The following is a 19,475-nucleotide window of genomic DNA, read 5'->3' on the forward strand; positions in this document are numbered from 1 at the left end:
AATCCCCATCATTCACCCAAACAACCAAAGCAATGAGGGAGAGAAAGATGGAAGAACCACAGGGGCCAGTGGGGCCAAGTGGGCAGTGACAACATGACTCAGAGTGACGTGCAGCCCAACCCCTCTGTACTGTCCCTAACAGTCACACCTGTTCTCTGAATAGTCAGTCAACTGCTCTGCAAACAGGCCTTTTGGCTTGGGGCTACCACATTCCTCATACCTGGCCTTTGGTTGCACCCTGAGAGAAGTGGGCACCAGGCCACAGTATCCTTTCAGAAGAGAGGAAAGAACTCTTATGACCTTCACCGAGCAAGAGAGCCCTGGCTGCAGAATAAGGACTCCTTCCCGCAAGGAATGTGAGGACTGCAGCCACACCCTTTAACCACAGGTCCCATCCCCCTGGTTACTTAAGCCCTGAATATGACCTGCCAATGAGCCCTGGTTGCAGACTAGAGGCAGATAAGGGCAAGCTCAAGTCATGGGACTGTCTCCCAGGCCAGTGGCCTGAAGGAAGCTAGCCTCCTGGAGAGAGAAAGGAAGCCTCCTAGCATTTCCAACATACAAGACAAGCATAATACTCGAGGTCCTCACCTCTGGGTGCCCCAGTATGCCACATGTGGTGACAGGGGCCTGTTGCTCATCCATTATTTAAGGTTATTTAAGGCAGCTATGTGACTCCCTCATAGACTTTAAGTTCGAGCAGGAAGAACCGACGCCCCTGTTTTGTTGTCAATATTCCTGGTGCCTGGCACAACACTTGGCCGTGAGAGGATGCTCGGGAGCTACTAAACAAAGTGCAGTCAAGCTTGCCAAAAATGGAGCAGCGGCTTCTCACCAGGACAGTCAGGCTCAGCCACACCTAACTGAGGGACTGGACGGGACTGACACCTCGTAAAGGAGTTCTAAAGCTGAACATTCAGCGAGAAGCTCGTGTTCCTGAGGTTTCTGGAGCACTGAGTTCCAGAGGCTCTCGGCTGAGCGTTGCTCTTCTGCATCTGATTAGCATGAACTGTGAACTCTGAACCTTCCCCAGATCCTCTACTCCTCTTAGCCTCTCAAATCACCCAAGAAAACACATGCTTCTCCTAGTTTGCAAAGCTAGGGGCTGAGTTCTCTGTTCCCTGCACTCCTTGCACCAGGACGCTCACGGGTTGCTAGGGACACACAAACAGGGCAGGCAGAGGGTAAGAACTGTGGCTAGGGGCCAGGCTAATGCCAGCTTGTGCTCATTTGCTGGGTGGATCCGGGATTCTGTCTGCAAGAGCTCTACACAGCCCGTGAGGAGGAAAGGAGTTATTGTGTATCTCATGTCCATCTTCCTCACTGCAGAACCGCAAGCAAACCTCTCCCCGTAGGCCTCAGACTCCAGCCGCCACAGTCCATCAGCAGCAATGTCCTGCATGGTCTCCAGAGGTGGGACTTCACCTGTGTGGGCACGGGAGGGCTGGTGTGCCTCCTTAGTCTCACGTCTAGGCGGCTACTCTGCAGGCTCCAAGTTCATACAGCGGAGAATCCACTACACACCGTGGTCCTCAGTGCTGAGCACACTGTTACCCTTTGAGGCGCCCCAGGGGGCTTCAGTCTGTCACCAGGCAGTGTATGGACGGCCCCAGTGCTGGTGGTCACTGCATCTGGAGTGGGGCAAAGACTCCTGCACTAATCAGGCTTCAAGGAGGTACTCAGATACACTGAATCAAGCCAAGGTAGTACCTATTCTGCAAAGGTTCTAGAACCATCAATAGGGGCTTGCGCCTCCAATGGCAGTCTGGGGGTGCAAGCCCCCTATCTTGTACCTGCTAAGCATCCTCTGGCTTAGAGCGTTACTCTAAGAGCTCCAGAGAGTGAGTGGCAGCTCCTCTGGTTCCACACAGATGCAGAGGAGAGAGGGAGGGACCCCAGTGTCAACCTCTTCCTATCAGACAGAGCTGGCTTCCTCTACTCAGTGGCATGGCAGTCTCTTGTCCTGAAGACCTGACTCTCCAGGAAACTAGGGCTGCTACGTCGTTTGAAGCTGAGTACAAAGACGCCCCCATCAAAGTCAGGAAGGTGGCCCTGGATCCATGTCTTCCTCTTCCTCTCTGAGTTTTTATTGTTAACAAAACAATGACACGAAACAATTTCCCTGGTTACTTCAAGCCATGTTTATAATACTGTACTGAGTGCTAAGCCTAAATTCCAACAAAGCTTTAAGTGGCTTTGGGGGGAAAGAAGATGCCATGACCACTCTGACCTGTGCCATGAAAGCCTTAGACCCACGGGTCAGGCACACAGTAACTCTCCCTGGCCCCAGGTGACACATATGACTCCACCTGAACATCCCTGGAGACTTCTCTGGTAGTGTTACCAAGGCCTTGGAGCCCTGAAGAGAGTCACAACACAGAAGGCCATTTGGCCATGACCTGTCTGCTCATGGGTTTAGGGTCATTATAACAGGATCCCCATGACTCAGAGCAACAGCAGGATGTCCGAGAGGAGTTTCCGTGAGGGTCCAGTGATGATGGTGTGCCAGAGGCCAGACTAACACACATTTGTGGGCGGGGTTTATTGGACAAAAGGGTGTACTGCATGACACACTGCGGCTCCCAATGTTACTAGAACCAATGAAGAGATGTTGGAGAGAGAGAGGAGTGAGGAGGGTTTTTTTGTTTATTTTGTTTTGTTTTTAATTATTTGGAGAGGGTTCTTTTGGGGGGATGGTGCAGGGATGAGGGGTAGATATGGAGGGACTGGAAGGTGAGGAGATTGGGGTACATGATGTGAAATTCCCAAAGACTCAATAAAAAATTATGTTATATGTATAGATGTGTGTGTGTATACACACATATATGTGTGTGTATGCATGTATGTATACATATATGTGTATATACTATATATGCATATATATGCAAACACACACATATACACACACACACACACATAAATAATCATTGGCAGTACTTATCCAGAACTCGCCCTCTCCCCACCACTGCAGCCATGGCCAACTGGACACAACCTCCCTCACTGAGGTTTGCAAACTGAAGGTGTAGAAGTCATAGCTTCCTGTGACCTCAGGGCAGCTGAACTGTAGGCTGGAAAAAGGCTACCACTCGAGGTCCTGCCTGCCCCTCCTGCTGGGACTTCTCCCAGTGCTGCTGACCATGAAAGGCTTAGCCTCACCCCCTCAGTCCTCTCTCTTCCCTCTGGTTCCTTCCTGATTGCTAAAATTACAGCAATGAGATGATATGAAGCCCTCGCACACTATGCAAAGCTCCCACGGGCACAGAGAGGAGACAGGAAAATTCCAGGCGGTTATTTTCTAGGGAGTGGCTGTGCCTGCCTCATCCAAGATCATTACACCCTGTTGGAAAAAGCCAATTTTGCACCAAGCAGATATGGAGGTGACTACTATGTGTTATCAGGTGTGTGTTTGGGGTGGGGGTAAGATGGCAGGAAAGGAAGGGGCCTGCACCAGACCAGAGTTAAAAAGCACACGTGTACAGGAATTACACTCGACAGAGATGGGCTCACCAGTCATGCAGGCGTAGACACCTGCTTTGATGTTCATTCATATCTAGTCTGTCAGGACCGTGTGCTCTTGCTGAGCAAGTGTCTTTTCAGAAGGGTCCACAGGGCCTGTAGGTGCTGCTCAGAGGACATGATCTCCAGCATCTCTCCAAATAAAACTACAGACAGTACTACAGAGTCAATCACAGTGCTGGTGCCAGCTGCCCGCTCTATTTTGCACCCCATTTTGCCAAGGGGCTGCTGTGAGCTATATGAGTGGACTCATCCAGGCCTCTAAGTACCCTTGATCTTACTTCTAGGGAACTGTGGGGACTGGCAGGCAGGAGGGCTGGGCACCTGTACCAACTATGGGCCACAGTGGCCACTACCCTATGGCCAGTCAGTTTCACTGATAAACTCCAGTGGGGAGGACAGCAGACAGAACCCCAGGCTCATCCTTGGGGACAGCCCCATCTTGGGAAGGAGTCAGAAAGGGAAAGACACACAGACCTGGGCCTGAGAGGACTTGCTCCCCACAGGGTTGGTGGTATCCATGTGTTTCCACTGTCCTGTCCTGCTTCCTGTTTTACCTTCCTTGTTAAACTGGATCCATAATAAACACTTGGCCCTGGCCCCCTGGGGCTGCAAAGTCCAGCCTCTACTACTTTACAGGGAGATGCGGGCAAAATTCTTTCTCTTCTTCGTCCCCACCTCTTGACATGAAATGAAATCAGACACAAGTGCTGCTGAGTTCTCTACACAGACTCAGGCCTTGAGGCATTCAGCACACAGGCAGCGGCTACTCACTAAGTAAAGTCAGTCACAGACCAGCTGGCCCCACAGTGAGAAAGCCCCAGCTGGACAGGCTGGGCGACAGTGTCTCCTTGGCTACTATGGAAAGTGCCCATTAGACTCAACTCACTTTGGGACTACACGGGAGAACCTTAACCCACAGAAGTAACATGGCGGCTAGCCCAATTTTTCAATTAATTAATGTTACAATTAAGTTTCTTTCTTACACACACACACACACACACACACACACACACACTCACACACAAAACCTTACTAGGAACAAGAAGACTTAGAACTCTTTATATACCTTCCTTTAAAAAGCAACACAGTTAGGAAATAGAGAAAAAAATCCAATTGCTGAGACAGGAACAAAACAAAATAAAAATCTTGAAGCAGTCTGACATTGTTCTCACAGAATCAACAATTTTACTAAAAAAATGCAATTTTAGATGTAATCAATCCATTTCTTACTGTTTCTTTGTATCAAAATGTCTTCAAGTCAAAAGAGACTTTAAAGGATTACCACACAGAATGTCATGGCTCTGACTGCTACAGTGTACCTAGAAAAAAACACAGGACCTAACGCTGTAGCACCCAGTCAGAGCCACCCCTGCTCCTGAGCTGCCCGGGTTAGCAGACCTCCCTTTCCGGCACAGTCTCCATTCACTGCCTTCCGCCTATGTAGACCTCGAGCAGTGGATGAGGCCTGGTGCACTCTTACCCTGCCTGGCTCAGAACTGCCGGTCACTTAAAAGGGAAACCCTACCCTGCTACATTCTCCATGAAAATGTAATTGGTGCTCAGGTTCCAGTCATCATGTCAGTTCTCTTTTGGTTTTGTTTGTTTGTTTGGGTTTGTCTTGATTCTTCAACGCAGGATCTGACTGCGTAACTCTGGCTGGTGTAGAGCTCGCTATGTAGAGCACACTGGTCTTGAACTGACAGAGATCCACCTGCCTCTGCCACTACGCCTATCCTTTTAGTTTTTATAGATTAAAAAGAAAAAAAAGTGTTTCCTCAAAAATCAAGGTATACAATATCAAATGTAGGATAAATTTCATATTTAAAACTGCCCACCCATCGTGGGATGAAGGTTCCCTCTGGTCCTGCCTTTCTTGCTCACGTTTTCCCTCCTTCTGCTTCTCATTTGGACCTAGGGAGTTAAGTCCAGCGTTCCAATATGTGTCTCTGTCTCTATCTCCATCCATCGCCAGATGAAGGTTCTACGGTGATATGCAAAATATTCATCAGTGTGGTTATGGGCCAAGGCCAGTTCAGGCACCCTCTCCTCTGCTGCTCAGGGAACAATCTGGGGACCTCTCCTTGGGCCTGAGAACCCCTCCAGAATCAAGTCTCTTGCAAACCCTAAAATGACTCCCTTAGTTGAGATATATACTTCCCTGCTCCCATATCCATCCTTCCTCCCCCCCATTTCATTCCCCCAAGCCATCCCCAATCCTCCCCCTCTCCCTTCTCTCTAACTATCTCCCCTTACTTCCACCCCCTCACCCCCTGTGCACCCAAGTTTGCCTGGCAATCTTGTCTACTTCCAATATCCAGGAGGATAACTATATGATTTTCTTCAGGTTCACCTTCTTATTTAGCTTCTCTAGGATCACGAATTATAGGCTCAACGACCTTTAATTAAGGCTAGAATCCACTTATGAGTGAGTACATACCATATTCCTCTTTTTGGGTCTGGGCTACCTCACTCAGAAAAGCGTTTTCTATTTCCATCCATTTGCATGCAAAATTCAAGATGTCATTGTTTTTTACCGCTGAGTAAAACTCTAATGTGTATAAATTCCACACCTTCTTTAACCATTCTTCTATTGAGGGGCACCTAGGTTGTTTCCAGGTTCTGGCTATTACAAATAGCACAGCTATGAACATAGTTGAACAAATGCTTTTGTAGTAGCGACGATGGATGGCGATAGAGACGGAGACCCACATTGGAGCACTGAACTGAGCCCCCACGGTCCAAATGAGGAGCAGAAGGAAGGAGAACATGAAAAAAGGAAACCAGGACCGCGAAGGGGAACCCACTGATACAAGAGGACTGATCAAATAAGAGCTCATCAAGGCCAGCTGGACTGGGAATGAACGAGCATGTGATCAAACCGGATTCTCTGAATGTGGCTGACATGGGGGCTGACTGAGAAGCCATTGACAATGGCACTGGGTCTTGTTTCGTCTGCATGTACTGGCTTTTTGGGATCCTGGTCTGTTTGGATGCTCACCTTCCTAGACCTGGAGGGAGAGGGGAGGAAACCCTGACTGCTCTTAGGACTGGAGAGGGAGGAGGAGAGGGAGTGGGGGGGGGAGAGGGAGTTGGGGGAATGGGAGGGTATGGGGAGAAGGGGAGGAAGTGGAAATTTTTATAAACAAACAAACAAATAAATAAGTAAATAATAAAAAATAAAACTGCCCACAAATCAGCTTCATTTGAAATAAGTTCTGGGAATGGACTGTTAATGGTAGCAAAACAGTGCTGTCTGATACCATGGAAACTACAGTTAAATGTAAATTTAGTATCATGGGTACCATTTTACTACAATAAAATTGCTCATAATCAATAAATCAACATGTCAATAGACTATTAAAACTCATCCCTTTGGGGAAACAAGATGGTTTATCAGGTGAGGGCTCATGCTACCAAGCCCGCCTATCCAAGTTTGATCCCTAGGACCAACAAGGAGGGAGGACTACCAAAAGCCATCCTCTGACCTCCACATGTGTGGTATTGCACACACCTGCACTTAGACACAGGCACACGTGTCTAGGTGTCTACACACATACATGCATGTACCTTTGAAGAAAAGCCACTCCCTAACTGAACTAGGCCAGGCACAAAAGCACAAGCACTGTGTGTTCCCACTTTTATGTGACATCTGAAACTGCTCTCAAAGAAAGAGAACAGAACAGTGTCTGAACCTGGGAGAGTTTGAGGACAGTACAGGGAAAGACACAGAGGCCAGGGACAGGAAACACAGGAATTGACAACAGTTAGGGAAATATTTCAAAATAGCCAGCAAAGTTAGTATAGATGCTACTCCATTGCAACATAAAGAAAAGTATGTGTAGACATGCTGGTCACACTAAAATGTCATGCAGTGCCCCAAACACACACACACACACACACACACACACACACACACACACACACACACACTGTGTCATCTAAAATGTTAACAATGATCCAATTTTTTAAATTACTCTGATTTTTTCTATTATGTAATTTTATTTCTTTAGCCATATTATTTCAAGACAGAATTAAAGCTTGTATAAAAAGCTGGGCACGGCAGTATACCCTGGTAATCCCAGCACACGGGGAACTGAACCCTGCATTTGAAGACAACCTGGGCTACAAAGCCAGATTTCGGCTTTAAGAATATGAACAAGCAAACCTTTCTCAATATGCAACACACTGTTACCTATTTTAAGACATAAAACTCCAAGGCAGACAAATCAGGACTCATTCTTGGGCCTACCCAGCTCCATGCTATACCACCTAGTCTCTGAGTCTCAGGCTTCCTCTGGTTGATGGTCCACAGGCTGCAAGGCCACGGGCCCAGACCTCTTTAGGACGCAACTCTGGTCACCTCACCTCCAGTCCTCTAACATCAGAACACCGTGTTCACTCAGTTATCTGCATGGTACCCAGTCTCCAGTTTGCTCTACTGAATGTGTAGTGCACACATCACACACTCAACGACCATGGGAGGAGTATCAAATATCAAGACTGGCGGTGGTGGTGGTATGCGCCTTTAATCCCAGCACTCAGGGAGTCAAAAGCAGGTGGACCTCTGAGAGTTCAAGGCCAGCCTGGTCTAAAGAGCTAGTTCCAGGACAGTTAGAGCTGTTATACAGAGAAACCCTATCTTGAAAAACAAACAAACAAAAAAAGCCAACAAAAAAAGAAAAAAAAGGCTGACTTGTGCAGGCAGGTTTCTGTGTGGGGCGTTCACAGGTGCCTGCAGATACTCTCCAGTGATGCTTTATTTGTATTCTGCATCTAAGAAATGGTGATCAGGAACGACCACTGGAAGGTCTCTGACCACTGACCACCACAGCAGCCTTCTTCATACACATGACACTTCCCAATTCACACCAGAGTTGATCATTACTGGAAAAACGCGCTACTTTGACGGTTCTTATTTGTCTGAACCAAAACAACTGAGTCAAATGTTGATTCTAAAAGCAAAGCATTTTATCTGGAGTGACAAATGCAGGTGAGACTTGACCTCAAGTCACAGACGTCCACATCAATGACCCTCCTATCATTTCATTTCCACCTTCAAGTGCAGGTGCTCTCTGAGACCTTGAAAAACTACACAAAAACCTGGATGAAATCCTCACAGCAGAAGTCTGCTGTCCTTAATCCCCTGCTGAAAATAGGCCGGGGAAATCCTCTTTTCCCTGGGCACAGAATATTTAACTGTTAAGGCACGTTCTCCTCCCAGGCAGCAGGAAGGACCGTGGGAGGAGGAGGTCACAGATCTGGGGTGAGGGACAAGGTTGCTCAGACCCTCCCCTGTTCCAGCAGGGCTGAATATCTGTGCCCTGGCCTTGCTCCACACCTTGTGTAAGTTCCAGGTGCCTCAGGGAAGCACATGACATCTCTGGGCCTGGGGTTCAGTGTTAAAGCTGGGTGGGATTCCTCCTTAAGACAGACTCTCCTGAGCTGCCCATGCCCCTCACCAGCCGCAAACGGTAGGCAAAGTGGCCCCTACTCCTCAATTGGACAACACAGTAGAGCTGGCCCTGGTGTCGAGGATGAAGAAAGCTGGTGGGCTGACCAACTCAACAACCACCCAGACCAAGAACCAGGGCTATGAGTTGGTCCATCCCATCATCCACCCCATTGATGGAGCATGTGAAGGGGTTGGTCCTGCAGATCCAAAGTTACAGGACCTCCATGACACAGAACAATAGGACAGCCATCAGGAGCCCCAGTGAGGGCCCTATGTTGATGATATAGCAAAAGCCAGAGACATCAAACCAGACCAATGACTCAATGCAAAGAACACATCCAATGTGCACTTCCATGTAACAATGTATGGACTAAAAGATGGTGTGACTCACTGTGTCACATGACAGCTTCCATAGTGAGAATTTTCTTTCTTTACGTCTTTTTCTCTTTTCTCTTAATTTTATCTTGTTTTACCCTGGCGGGGGCAGGGGTAACATGGGAGTTGCAAGGGTAGAAGGTGGATGAGAAGGGATGGGGAGATGAGTGGGACCAGGATGCATCATGTAAAATCCACAAAGAATCAATAAAAAGCTCAATTTGGAGAGGGAGGGAGGGAGGGGGTGAGGGGGAGAGAGAGAGAGAGAGAGAGAGAGAGAGAGAGAGAGAGAGAGAGAGAGAGAGAGAGAGAGAGAGACGGCAAACCCTCTTGCTTCATTTTTCAGTCAAAGGCTGAAGTCTCCAGAAGTCACAGCACGGAGGCCAGGTGACCCCTGACTGAAGAGATAACAGTCTCCAAGTGGCAGACAGTGAGACTCTGGCTCTTTAAACACACTACAATGACAAGCTGGGGACTTACAGCTGTTGGTGAGGAGCTGAGGGCCGCCTGTGCAGGTGTGCTATGATTCTGCTACCAGAGATGGCTGTGCAGATAGCGCAGCCCCCAGTAGACTCCTTCACTTCCTGCCCACCGCCCCGCAACCAATTCTAAATGTTCTCCAGGAAAGAAATGTCAGTCTGAAGACGAGAGAGGTAGAAAGTTCACCTCCTAGAGCCATGGTTCCTACTGGTCGAGTGGACAAGGCTCTATCCTCACTAAGCAGGCAGGCCCAATCCACTTTGTGGAGTAACTAGCAACATCTGTCTGGTCAATAAGCCAGATGCTCTGCATCTGGACCAAAACAAAGTGTTACATTACTGCCTTAACTCCCTCTGCATTGCCAGAACCCTACGAAGATGGAGATTAAGTCACCGGATCACATGTAATAGTGAGAGAATCACCTATTTCATTATTAAAAACAAAACACTAAGTCTAGTCTATGCTGTTTTCCCAGATTTTGTAGAAAATGCTGTAATTTATTTGGTAATGCAGAAAGCAAACAAAGTGTCCGCTTTGAAATTCACTGGTCTGAACACTATCTAAACAGTCTCCTAAATCATGTACTGCTTCAGGCTGAACTCTATCCCTAAGTTCAGGTGCTGAAGCCCTTGTCATATTTAACCAAACTTGAAGATTAGGCAGATAAAGAGCTGTGATGTAGTAGGTGTCTTAATCTGGGAGGACCAGCCTCTCTTTTGATCAGGTGGGGACACCAGAGCCCACCCTGCTGATAGCCCAGCTTCTAAACCCAAGGAATGCTTCCTGTTAAGGCGGGCTGTTAAGGCCTAGCTCATGGAGGTATGAATGGCATTCACTCCAGTGTTGCATGTAAAGCTTTCGGGACACCAACAGAGCCACTGATGCTGACAGACTCAGCAAGAGGCAGCCCTTTCCCTTCTCAACAGCAACTTTCCCTTCTCACCCACCCTTGGCACTGGAAGACACAGCCATCCGACTTAAGGCCCATCAACCCCCATTTCAGAAACTCCAGCTGCAGATCTCACCTGATGAGACACTAGCAGGAGCCTGAAACAGAGATAGCCACCCACTATATAAACACCTCCAGCCTGCCTGCTCTGACTTCACCTAGAGAGGACAAATTTAGTTAGCTGGCCAGAGAGGGGACAGACACAGGCAGCCAGAAGACATCTGAGGCCACACACTCAAAGGCCGAAGGGCTTTGTGCCTTGTTTGGAATGGGACGGGGCGATGCTATTGCAGTCAGCATAGGGATGCAGCAGCCAGGGCAGGGAGGGCGCTTCAGGGCTCACACGTCATTTTTACATAATGCTCAAAGCACTTCAGAGAAAGGCAGCTTCAGAGGCTTGCCATCGCTGGTAGAGTCGCCACAGATCAGCACACGGATGTCAGGCCACGTCAGCAGTCGGCCAGGCTCTAAACACAACAGGGTACTACACGGGATACACGGCAGGCTGCTGAGCCATGGGAGGGCTAGCCGGCACCTCAGCCACGCGGGACCAGCTCCACTCTGCCCTCAGTCCAAACCAGCCACTGCTTCCTTCACCCCGGCTGCAGCTCTAGGTGGTTTGGTCTGAAGTTTTCCTTGAACTTTTCTCTGTAGCAGGAGGAGGGGTCTGCCTGTCTTAGGACTCTGGAGGCCCGCACCTCCAGGATGTTCCTTTGGATTCTCTGAGCCAAGCCTATCTGATCTCAGACCTGGACCCTCAGGGAAGCAGCTGCCTCTGCCATTGCCTCTTCTTCACACCTCCACCCCACCAGCCTCAGCCCCTTCCCTCCCTCTCCCCAGGGAGATAAGATGACTTCAAAGGCCACCTGGATCACCTGAGAACCACAGAGGGTCTGACTCACAGGGAGGGCTGGAGGGCTAGGATTTTGACGTCACTCGCCAGGTGAGCAAGGTCAAGACCTGAAGGGCCGGAATGCTTCTTGCCAGTAATACCTTCCTTTGTGAAAATTTCTGCACCCAGGACACAAACCAGGTCCGGCACAGTGGCTCCAGCTCTCTTACGAGGCTGAGGAAGGATTTCAAAGCCAGCCTGGGATACATAGGCCAACTCTATCTTAAAAAAAAAAAATCTTTTAATTGGGTAGTGCTATATGTGGTGGCACACACCTTTAACCCCAGCACTGGGGAGGCAGAGGGTGATGAATCTCTTGAGTTCCAGGCCACCCAGGACTACATAGTGAGATTCTGTCTCAACAACAAGAAACACCTGGATTGGGTCGGACTCCCAGTGGACACCAGCCCAAAGGATGTTCCTTTGGATACTCTGAGCCACAACAAGACAGGCACCATGCCCTCTTCTGGCAGCATGGGTCACTCCAGAAGTGTACCCCCTCCCCCAACCTGGCTTGCATCCTGGAAGCAGAGCTCATCCCCAAAAGCAACATGGCTCAGTTCCAAGAAGACAGTTCACTCCCCAGTAGCTTAAGTCACCCACAAAGTATGGTTCACCTCAATGTGCATGAACCTCTCAACATAATCCCAAGAAGTACCCGGTTCTGACACCCACAAAAGTTAAAATACAGAAGCAGAGGAAGCGTCTACAGCAAAGCATCAGGAAGGTTAGAAGGTAACCACCTTCTGAGAACCACAGTTCTCAGAGCAGGAATTCGAAAATACAGTTCTTTCTGAATTACCTCTGTCCTGGAGGATGAAGGGCTCAGGGTGCCTCTGTGGGGGACATAACAATTCCAGCATGTGGGCTCAGAGGAAGAAACATTCAACTGCTACTCATGACGTCAAGGGCTCCGCTGTTAAAATGCTGAGGAACAGCTAAGGGACGGACAGTGGAGAAAGTGACTAGTGGGCAGAGTGGTCACACGCCAGGGCCACCAGGAGCAGGTCACTGACGTCCACACCACTCTCCTCCTTAGCAGTGAGGGGACCTTCCCTGCTTCAGTCCCAGCACTGAAGCCTGAGAGAGCAAGCATGCTCACGTGTGCACACGTGCGCGCGCGCGCGCGCACACACACACACACACACACACATGGGGGGGGGATATCAGACAAAGCACAACAGGAACCTGAAAAGCAGCATACAAACTGCTTTACCCTCATTACCTGGGGGCCCAAACCAGAAAGGCCTGAATCCTTATCAGTGGGTGAGAGACAGGTCACATGCAAGAGATAGGTCAGGCAGCTCAGAACAGCCCAAGCCAGCACAGGCAGTCCCTAAACAGCTGTTCCCCATAGTAGCAAGGGCCATAAGGAAAAGGAGCCACCAGTATTCTGGAAAAGTCAAGAAGTGTGAATGTTAGCAGACACTCGGATATATTTAAATATCAGCAGGAAATTCAACTACTGTTCCAGCTACCGAGTAGCCAACCCAAGCAGCCCAGGGCCAACTACCTGATCTATACCTGATCTAGGACTGGTTCCTGCAAAAAGACACAGAACTTGGAAATGCATTCCGAGGGGTCACAGAGTGAACTCTTGGGCATCAACAGTCTAAACTTCTGGGGACCTTCAGAGCTCTGCTCTTGAACCCGGCTCTGTGGAGGGGACTGGTGATACTCCCCCAGGCCCAAGGTCCAGTGAACTGATGGAAGGAAACTGGAATGAAGACCCAAGAGCTCAGTTCTGGTAGTTTTGGCTAGCAGGGGCCCCGGAAAGACACCTATGAGAGGCACAGGGACATCATCAGAGGAGGAAGGCTGAGAGCGTAGGAACTTGGCTTGAAGGGCCAGAAGCCGTCAGAGTCCAGTCCAGCTCACACTGTTGAGAGCTAAGGAAATAAAATCTAGAAGTTTGCCAAAGTGCCAACCAAGACTTAAGGACTGGCTAAGCATTTGGTGCTTGGTCACACCATGGTGCTCCCTTCAGAACGGTTCTGCAGCACTTCCTCCAGCCACAGCTAAGAGGACGGTGAGAGTCACCCATCGGAGGTCACAGAGCAGCAGTTGTACAAAGGGCTAAGCACAGATCTCTGGCATGCACAGGAAGGTTCCCCCCCCCCCAAGACAAGGGAGTAACGGTGTGTGTGTGTGTGTGTGTGTGTGTGTGTGTGTGTGTGTGTGTGTGTGTGCTGAAACCAGGATCCTAGCAGGGGAAGAAAAGTCCACAAGGATCCTAAGTGTGCACAGGCAAATAACAAGGTACCAGACGCCTAGGGCCCCACAGCCTCTGCACCGGCCTTTTCCTCCACTGGACACACTACCCAGTCCAGACCCAGTAGGTCCCTAAGGTCCTCAGGATGCTGCCCAACAAGGCCGGCCAAACCATTATTATGGTCAAGATACAAATCATTCCCCTGCAAAAGGCTCATGGGCTGGTCCCCAGCTTCTAGAGTCAATCATCGAGAGGTAACTGGACTGTGAGGGCTCTGACCCGATCAATGAACTGATATAGTGATGAATTCATAAAAGGATTGGGGGGTCACTGGAAGGGGCCTGGATACCTACCAAGAAGTAAGCAAGCCCCTTTGATCGTCTATGGAACCCCACCTTTCTGTTCAGTGCACCTTGCCTGGTCTGAAACTAGGAGCCAAAAATCGATTTTTTCCTGTTAACTGTTATCTCCACTGACAAAAAAAAGAACACATCTGGCCACTAACACTTGCTTATTATGTTCAGTTTGCATCTCCACTCTGAGGTGGCTGCCCAAGGATGGGGAGCTTCATCCAACTGAAGTGTGAGCATGTGAGCCACAATGAGGTCACAAAAACTCTGGGAAAAGCACCCCAGGAGCAAGACAAAGACAACGTGGGAGGGAAGGCGGTCTGGTCAGCTACAGCTGGTCAGCCATTAAGATAAAGGGTAGACAGAGGAAGACATGACTGCGTGCCACAGGGCGATGATGTCATCTAAACAGGAAGTGGACGGGGAATGCAAGCTCCAGAACTGGTCTCTATCAAAATGGAATCTACTGTCCCAAACCAGGGAGGCAGGCCAGGACAGAAACAGCAAGTCTGTGGGCTCTGCAGGGGGATGTGCTGTCTGTTTTCTTCTCAAACATCTAGGCAGGTTGTCTGCTGCCCCCATGGAGAGGGGGAGCAGTCCGCTGAGAAACAGGACAGCACAGACTCATGGTGTCCGATTCACACTGGCCCCACTTACGGAGCATGAATCGTGTGCAAGGGCTGTGTCCTAGACAGTGCAGGCACCGGGGAGTGGGCACTGACAGTTCTTGTTTTCAGAGGAGCAAACAGTCTGAAGAATCTCACCAGCAGCCCCAGGTACGGGCGGAGGCAGAGAGATGTGCGTGAGGATCCAGGAGACAGATGCCTAACCTCCAAAGCTCTACATCGACCCTGAGTTTCTCAGCCATCAGCATCCCAGGCAAGCAAAAATAGTACCTATTCAATCTTGTATTTCCAGTGCTGTAAAAAGTGGCTTTCTATTGATTTGTATTGCAAATAAATAGCACTCTTACCTGCGTTTAACTTGGTTAAAAGAACATTTGTAAGTCTGAGATGTAGGAATCTTCCATCCACCCTGTTTGTGTCGGGCACAAGGTGCGGGTACCCAGTAACAATCTGTATGTTCAGTTTGGAGCCCATCTGCAGACCGAGTTCCTGGGTAGTAAGGCACAGTGCCTGTTAATAGGCATGCCATCTCAGCTAATTGTAAACTGAGGACAGTGCTCTTATTTCTAGAAACATAACAGGCTGTGATGATACAAGAAGCCTCTTTCCCCATGGTTATTAAATCCAGTCGTCGGCATGAAATAAAGGCATCTGAGGCTTATTTGTCCTGATGAGAAGACGTTCAATAGGGTTTCAGAGAGCAATGGGGATGATTCAAGGCAAGGAATGAAACATAAAAGTTAAACATACAGCTGGGGTGATTGCTCAGAAATGGCCAATCAGAACACACCAAAGCCTGAAGACAGGCAGGTGCTGGGCAAGTTTGCCTAGCTGCTGCCTTGTTAAGTGTGTGTTAATTATAAACCTTGCAAGTCCACCCTATAGCTTGCTACCACCGTGCTGGAGATAGACCATCCATTAGCCTGGGGTTTTATGCCTAAGGAACCACTTATTTCAAATACCAGAAGGGCCTTGGTGGTTAAGTGGTTTCACTTTATGTCCGGGTATACGGACTCTGGGGGCTGAAGAGGAAGGCCTGGATTCTCAGAGCTGGATTAGGAACAGCGAGCCAGTGAGTTAAGTCTCTTAGACAAAAGGCAAGCTCATCATGTATCCTAATGTCCATGCTACAAAGCACTTGGTGCTAAAAATGATGAAGCCGAGCCTAGTGGCGCATGCCTTTAATTCCAGCACTCAGGAGGCAGACACAGGCAGATCTCTGTGAGTTTGAGGTCAGCCTGGTCTATGTACTGATTCCAGGACAGCCAGAGCTACATAGTAAAACCCTATCTCAAAAAAGAAGAGGAGGAGGAAGAGGAAGAAGCTGTAGATAACAATACAAGCTTACACATTTCTAAACTTTTGGGGAAGTATAGAGTAAGTGTTTGAAGATCTCAGGAGCCAAACCCATCTTTTTCTAATACATAAAAAATGGGAGACTTGAGAGGAGGCTCAGCAGTTAAGAGAACCGGCTGCTCTTCCAGAGGTTTGAATTCACAGCACCCACTCCTAATGGTCAGCTCCAACTGCAGTCCCAGGGGCTCCTCCTCTGACCTCTGCAGGCATCAGGCATGACCATGGTGTGCTTACATACATGCAGGCAAGGAGGCTGTTCACATCAAAGAAAAGAACATTTTAAATCGGCCAGATGTAGTGGTGCAGGCCTACAACCCCAGTTACTCCTGAGGCTGAGGCAGGACGACCACAGGCTTGAGACCAGCCGGGATACAACATTCCAGATCAGTCTGGGCAACTTTGTCTCGGACAGTAAAAAAAGACCTGAGGCTATAACTTGAGGGTAGAGCACTAGCCTAACACGCAGGAAATCCTGGATTCAGTCATCAGACATCACCAAGACAGAAAGAACGTGAAAGGAAGGAGAGCCCTCAGGTTTTCCCAGGTTTTCTGTCTTGGACAAAGGGTGTTGCATGCAAAGCAAATTCTGGAAGGCAGAGAGGTTCACAAAAGCTCTGGCAAGTCCTAAAACCTAATAAACCAATCACCCAGACATGACATAATGAAGCTCTTGACCTACAGGAATATGAGGGAAAATCAAATCCCCTCTGCATGAACCAGAGGCCTTTGTGAGGAGCACGGCCTAAGAAACTGTTCCTGGCTGCCCAGCAGCAGGTACTTTGCTTTAAATTATTTTGTTTATCATTGCGAAAATCATACCCACCACTATTTCTTCCCACCTACTGTCCCAGCAAAGCCCTGGTGGGGGTGGAGGGGGGGAACCAACCAACACACCCTTCTTTTTAAAGTTTAAAGGGCTTAGGCCAGGTGACCAATGGCCTATACTTCCGGTACCGGGGAGTCAGAGACAAGCAGATGTCTGTGAATTCAGGACTAGTCTGGTCTACAAAGTGAGATCCAGGCCAATCAGAGGCACACAGTGAGGTGCTCTCAAAAAAGTAATGTTTGGAAAAGTACCGAGCCTTCCACCCTACTCAACATCCAAGCACTTGCTAACCTCTCACCGGCAGGCCAGGGCTAAAGGCCGCCCAGGTCCTAGGGGACCACAGTAGTCAGCTTTAGGGGTAAACTTGCTGAGCCTCTCCTGGGACCAAGGCTCCATTCTTAGTCCTTTTCTGGACTACTGAATTTGCACAAGAACAAGACCAAGCTGCTACTGTCCTCTGACAAAGGCACCAAAGCAGGACAGCAGAGGCCACCTGTCCCAGGTACTCGCTCTACTTCCTCTCAAAGGTCTACACTCCCCGCCTCACAAATCTAACTCTGCATGCACTCTTTAAAATGTTTAGGGTACAGAATATGACTTAGACTAGGTCCTGCCACATTGGCTACCTCCTGGTGGAGGAACTGTGTACCTCTTCATGACTGTGTGACTGTTCAAACAGACAGCACGGTATACTGTGGTGTGTACAGGCTTCGCCTAGACAAGAGTTCTCTCATTTACCTGCCTGCACTCACTGCTGGGAATTGACCCAGGATAAAATACCCAATGTCAATGTTTTCCGGGGACTCATGACTCCATCTTTAGCAACCTCGGGCCTCAGAGGAAGCTGTGCCTTCATCATCTCAGAAATTCGGACGGTGTGAGGAGAGGAAGGAGGGACAGGAGAGGCTCATTTCTGTAGAACAACTTGCAAGTTCCATGAGATAAGAATATTCAATCTCTTTTTTTCCCCCTCTTACTAAAGAAAACATAATCTCACATCTTGGAAGAGAACCATATTAGAAGAAAAATCCTAACTGTTTCTGGGAAAAGTCAAACTAATTTCACGGCTTAGACTCGAGTTTAAAGTCACAGATATGACTAGCTGTGACCAGACATATGACAGGAGTCAAGAGAACACCTGCAAGCAGGAGGTAAGAGAGAGAGAGAGAGAGAGAGAGAGAGAGAGAGAATGAATAACATCCCATAACTTACATTCCAGATGCATTATCAAATAATTAAGAGTGGGAAAGCTCACTAAGGGATATCTACCTCCTAGATTTGAGAGAATGCGCCATTTGAAAGGTGAAATAGCACAGCAAAAAGAAGCTAACCTGACATTTTACCTACATTGAGGAAACCTAAGACAGCCGAAGGCCTGCCTGGGGGCAGTTCGGAAGTAAAAGACAGCACCCACTCGGGACGAACACGTGTCCTCTGTCCCCGAGAAGCTGGCACACTCCACGGAGAAGTCTGTACAGGGAACAAGACGACCACCCCTCCGCCTTTCACTACCCACGGGGGAGAACTTCTGTTCTTAGTCTCATTCTTTTCTTATTGGAAGGTCAAAGTTGGACGGGAATTAACTAGAGAAAACACAGTGGGTACATTCCCCGCTCAGGAAAAACCCACAGCTAAGGCCAAGTGTTCAAAGAAGCCAGAAAGAGCCGGCTCTGGTCGATCCTCCGTACCCAGCCCGCGCCCGGCACGCGCTCCTCAAACCTGTGACCACCCGGCGCCAGCTGCCGGACAATAATAGGTCCTTGTGCCGAGCGCAGGGGAAGATGCGCCGTCCCGGGGCAAATTCTCTCTTTTCTGCACACACCCCTTCGCTCCATCCTGACCCGTGGCTGGCTGCCACCTCCCTGATCTCCCCCCTGTGAGGCACGCTCCGTCACTACCCGCGCAGCGGCATCCAGAAGGACCGGGAACTGCGCACTCGGACCTGACCGGCTACTTACGGAGATGGCAAACTTCACTTCTGACTCCCCGGCAGAGGCTCCCCGCTTCCCCGGAGCACTGTAGGCATCCTCCAGTCGGTCCCTATCTCTCGCGCGGGCCCGCCCCACTACAACTGAGCGCGAACCCCGGGATGGATGTCCCTGAACCCCGGGATCCACAGGGCTGCAACTGCCTACTCGGGTGGGCCTGGCCGAGCGCAGGTGGAGCAAAGCACAAACCGGTCGGCGGGACGTTCCCGGCCTGAAACCCCCCCCCCCCCCCCCGCGCCCCGATCTGGATCCCGATCCCAGCCCCGGCCCCGGCCCTAGCCCAGCGCGCCACTCACGTATCTGCGCACGAGCGTCCTCAGTAGGCTGCAGTCCATGGTTGCCACTCCGGGCTCCGCGAGCCCCCGGCTGCGGACGCTAGTGCAGCCGCCCCCCGCCCGGTCACGGCCTGGGCGGCGCGGGGGGCGGCCGCGGCCCCTCCGCGCTCATGCC

General features: G+C 49.6%; 1 protein-coding gene across 7 annotated transcripts in view; it reads right to left on the reverse strand.

The window, feature by feature from the left end:
* Positions 1-19,475, reverse strand: part of Atp11a (ATPase phospholipid transporting 11A) — a 115,529-nt gene extending 96,054 nt beyond the window's left edge. For 4 of the 7 annotated variants that reach the window (XM_085680636.2, XM_085680637.2, XM_085680638.2 and 1 more), the window contains exon 1: positions 12,470-12,545. In XM_085680636.2, coding sequence (XP_085536762.2) covers positions 12,470-12,530 — 61 coding nt within the window. In that variant the 5' untranslated portion in view covers positions 12,531-12,545. Of the gene's footprint in view, positions 1-12,469; positions 12,546-19,321 lie in introns of those variants that run through there. The other 3 variants (XM_048456210.3, XM_048456212.3, XM_048456208.3) reach the window with 2 other exon arrangements.

This window comes from Myodes glareolus, chromosome 23, assembly GCF_982192425.1.
Source record: "Myodes glareolus chromosome 23, mMyoGla1.1, whole genome shotgun sequence".
NCBI lineage: Eukaryota > Metazoa > Chordata > Mammalia > Rodentia > Cricetidae > Myodes > Myodes glareolus.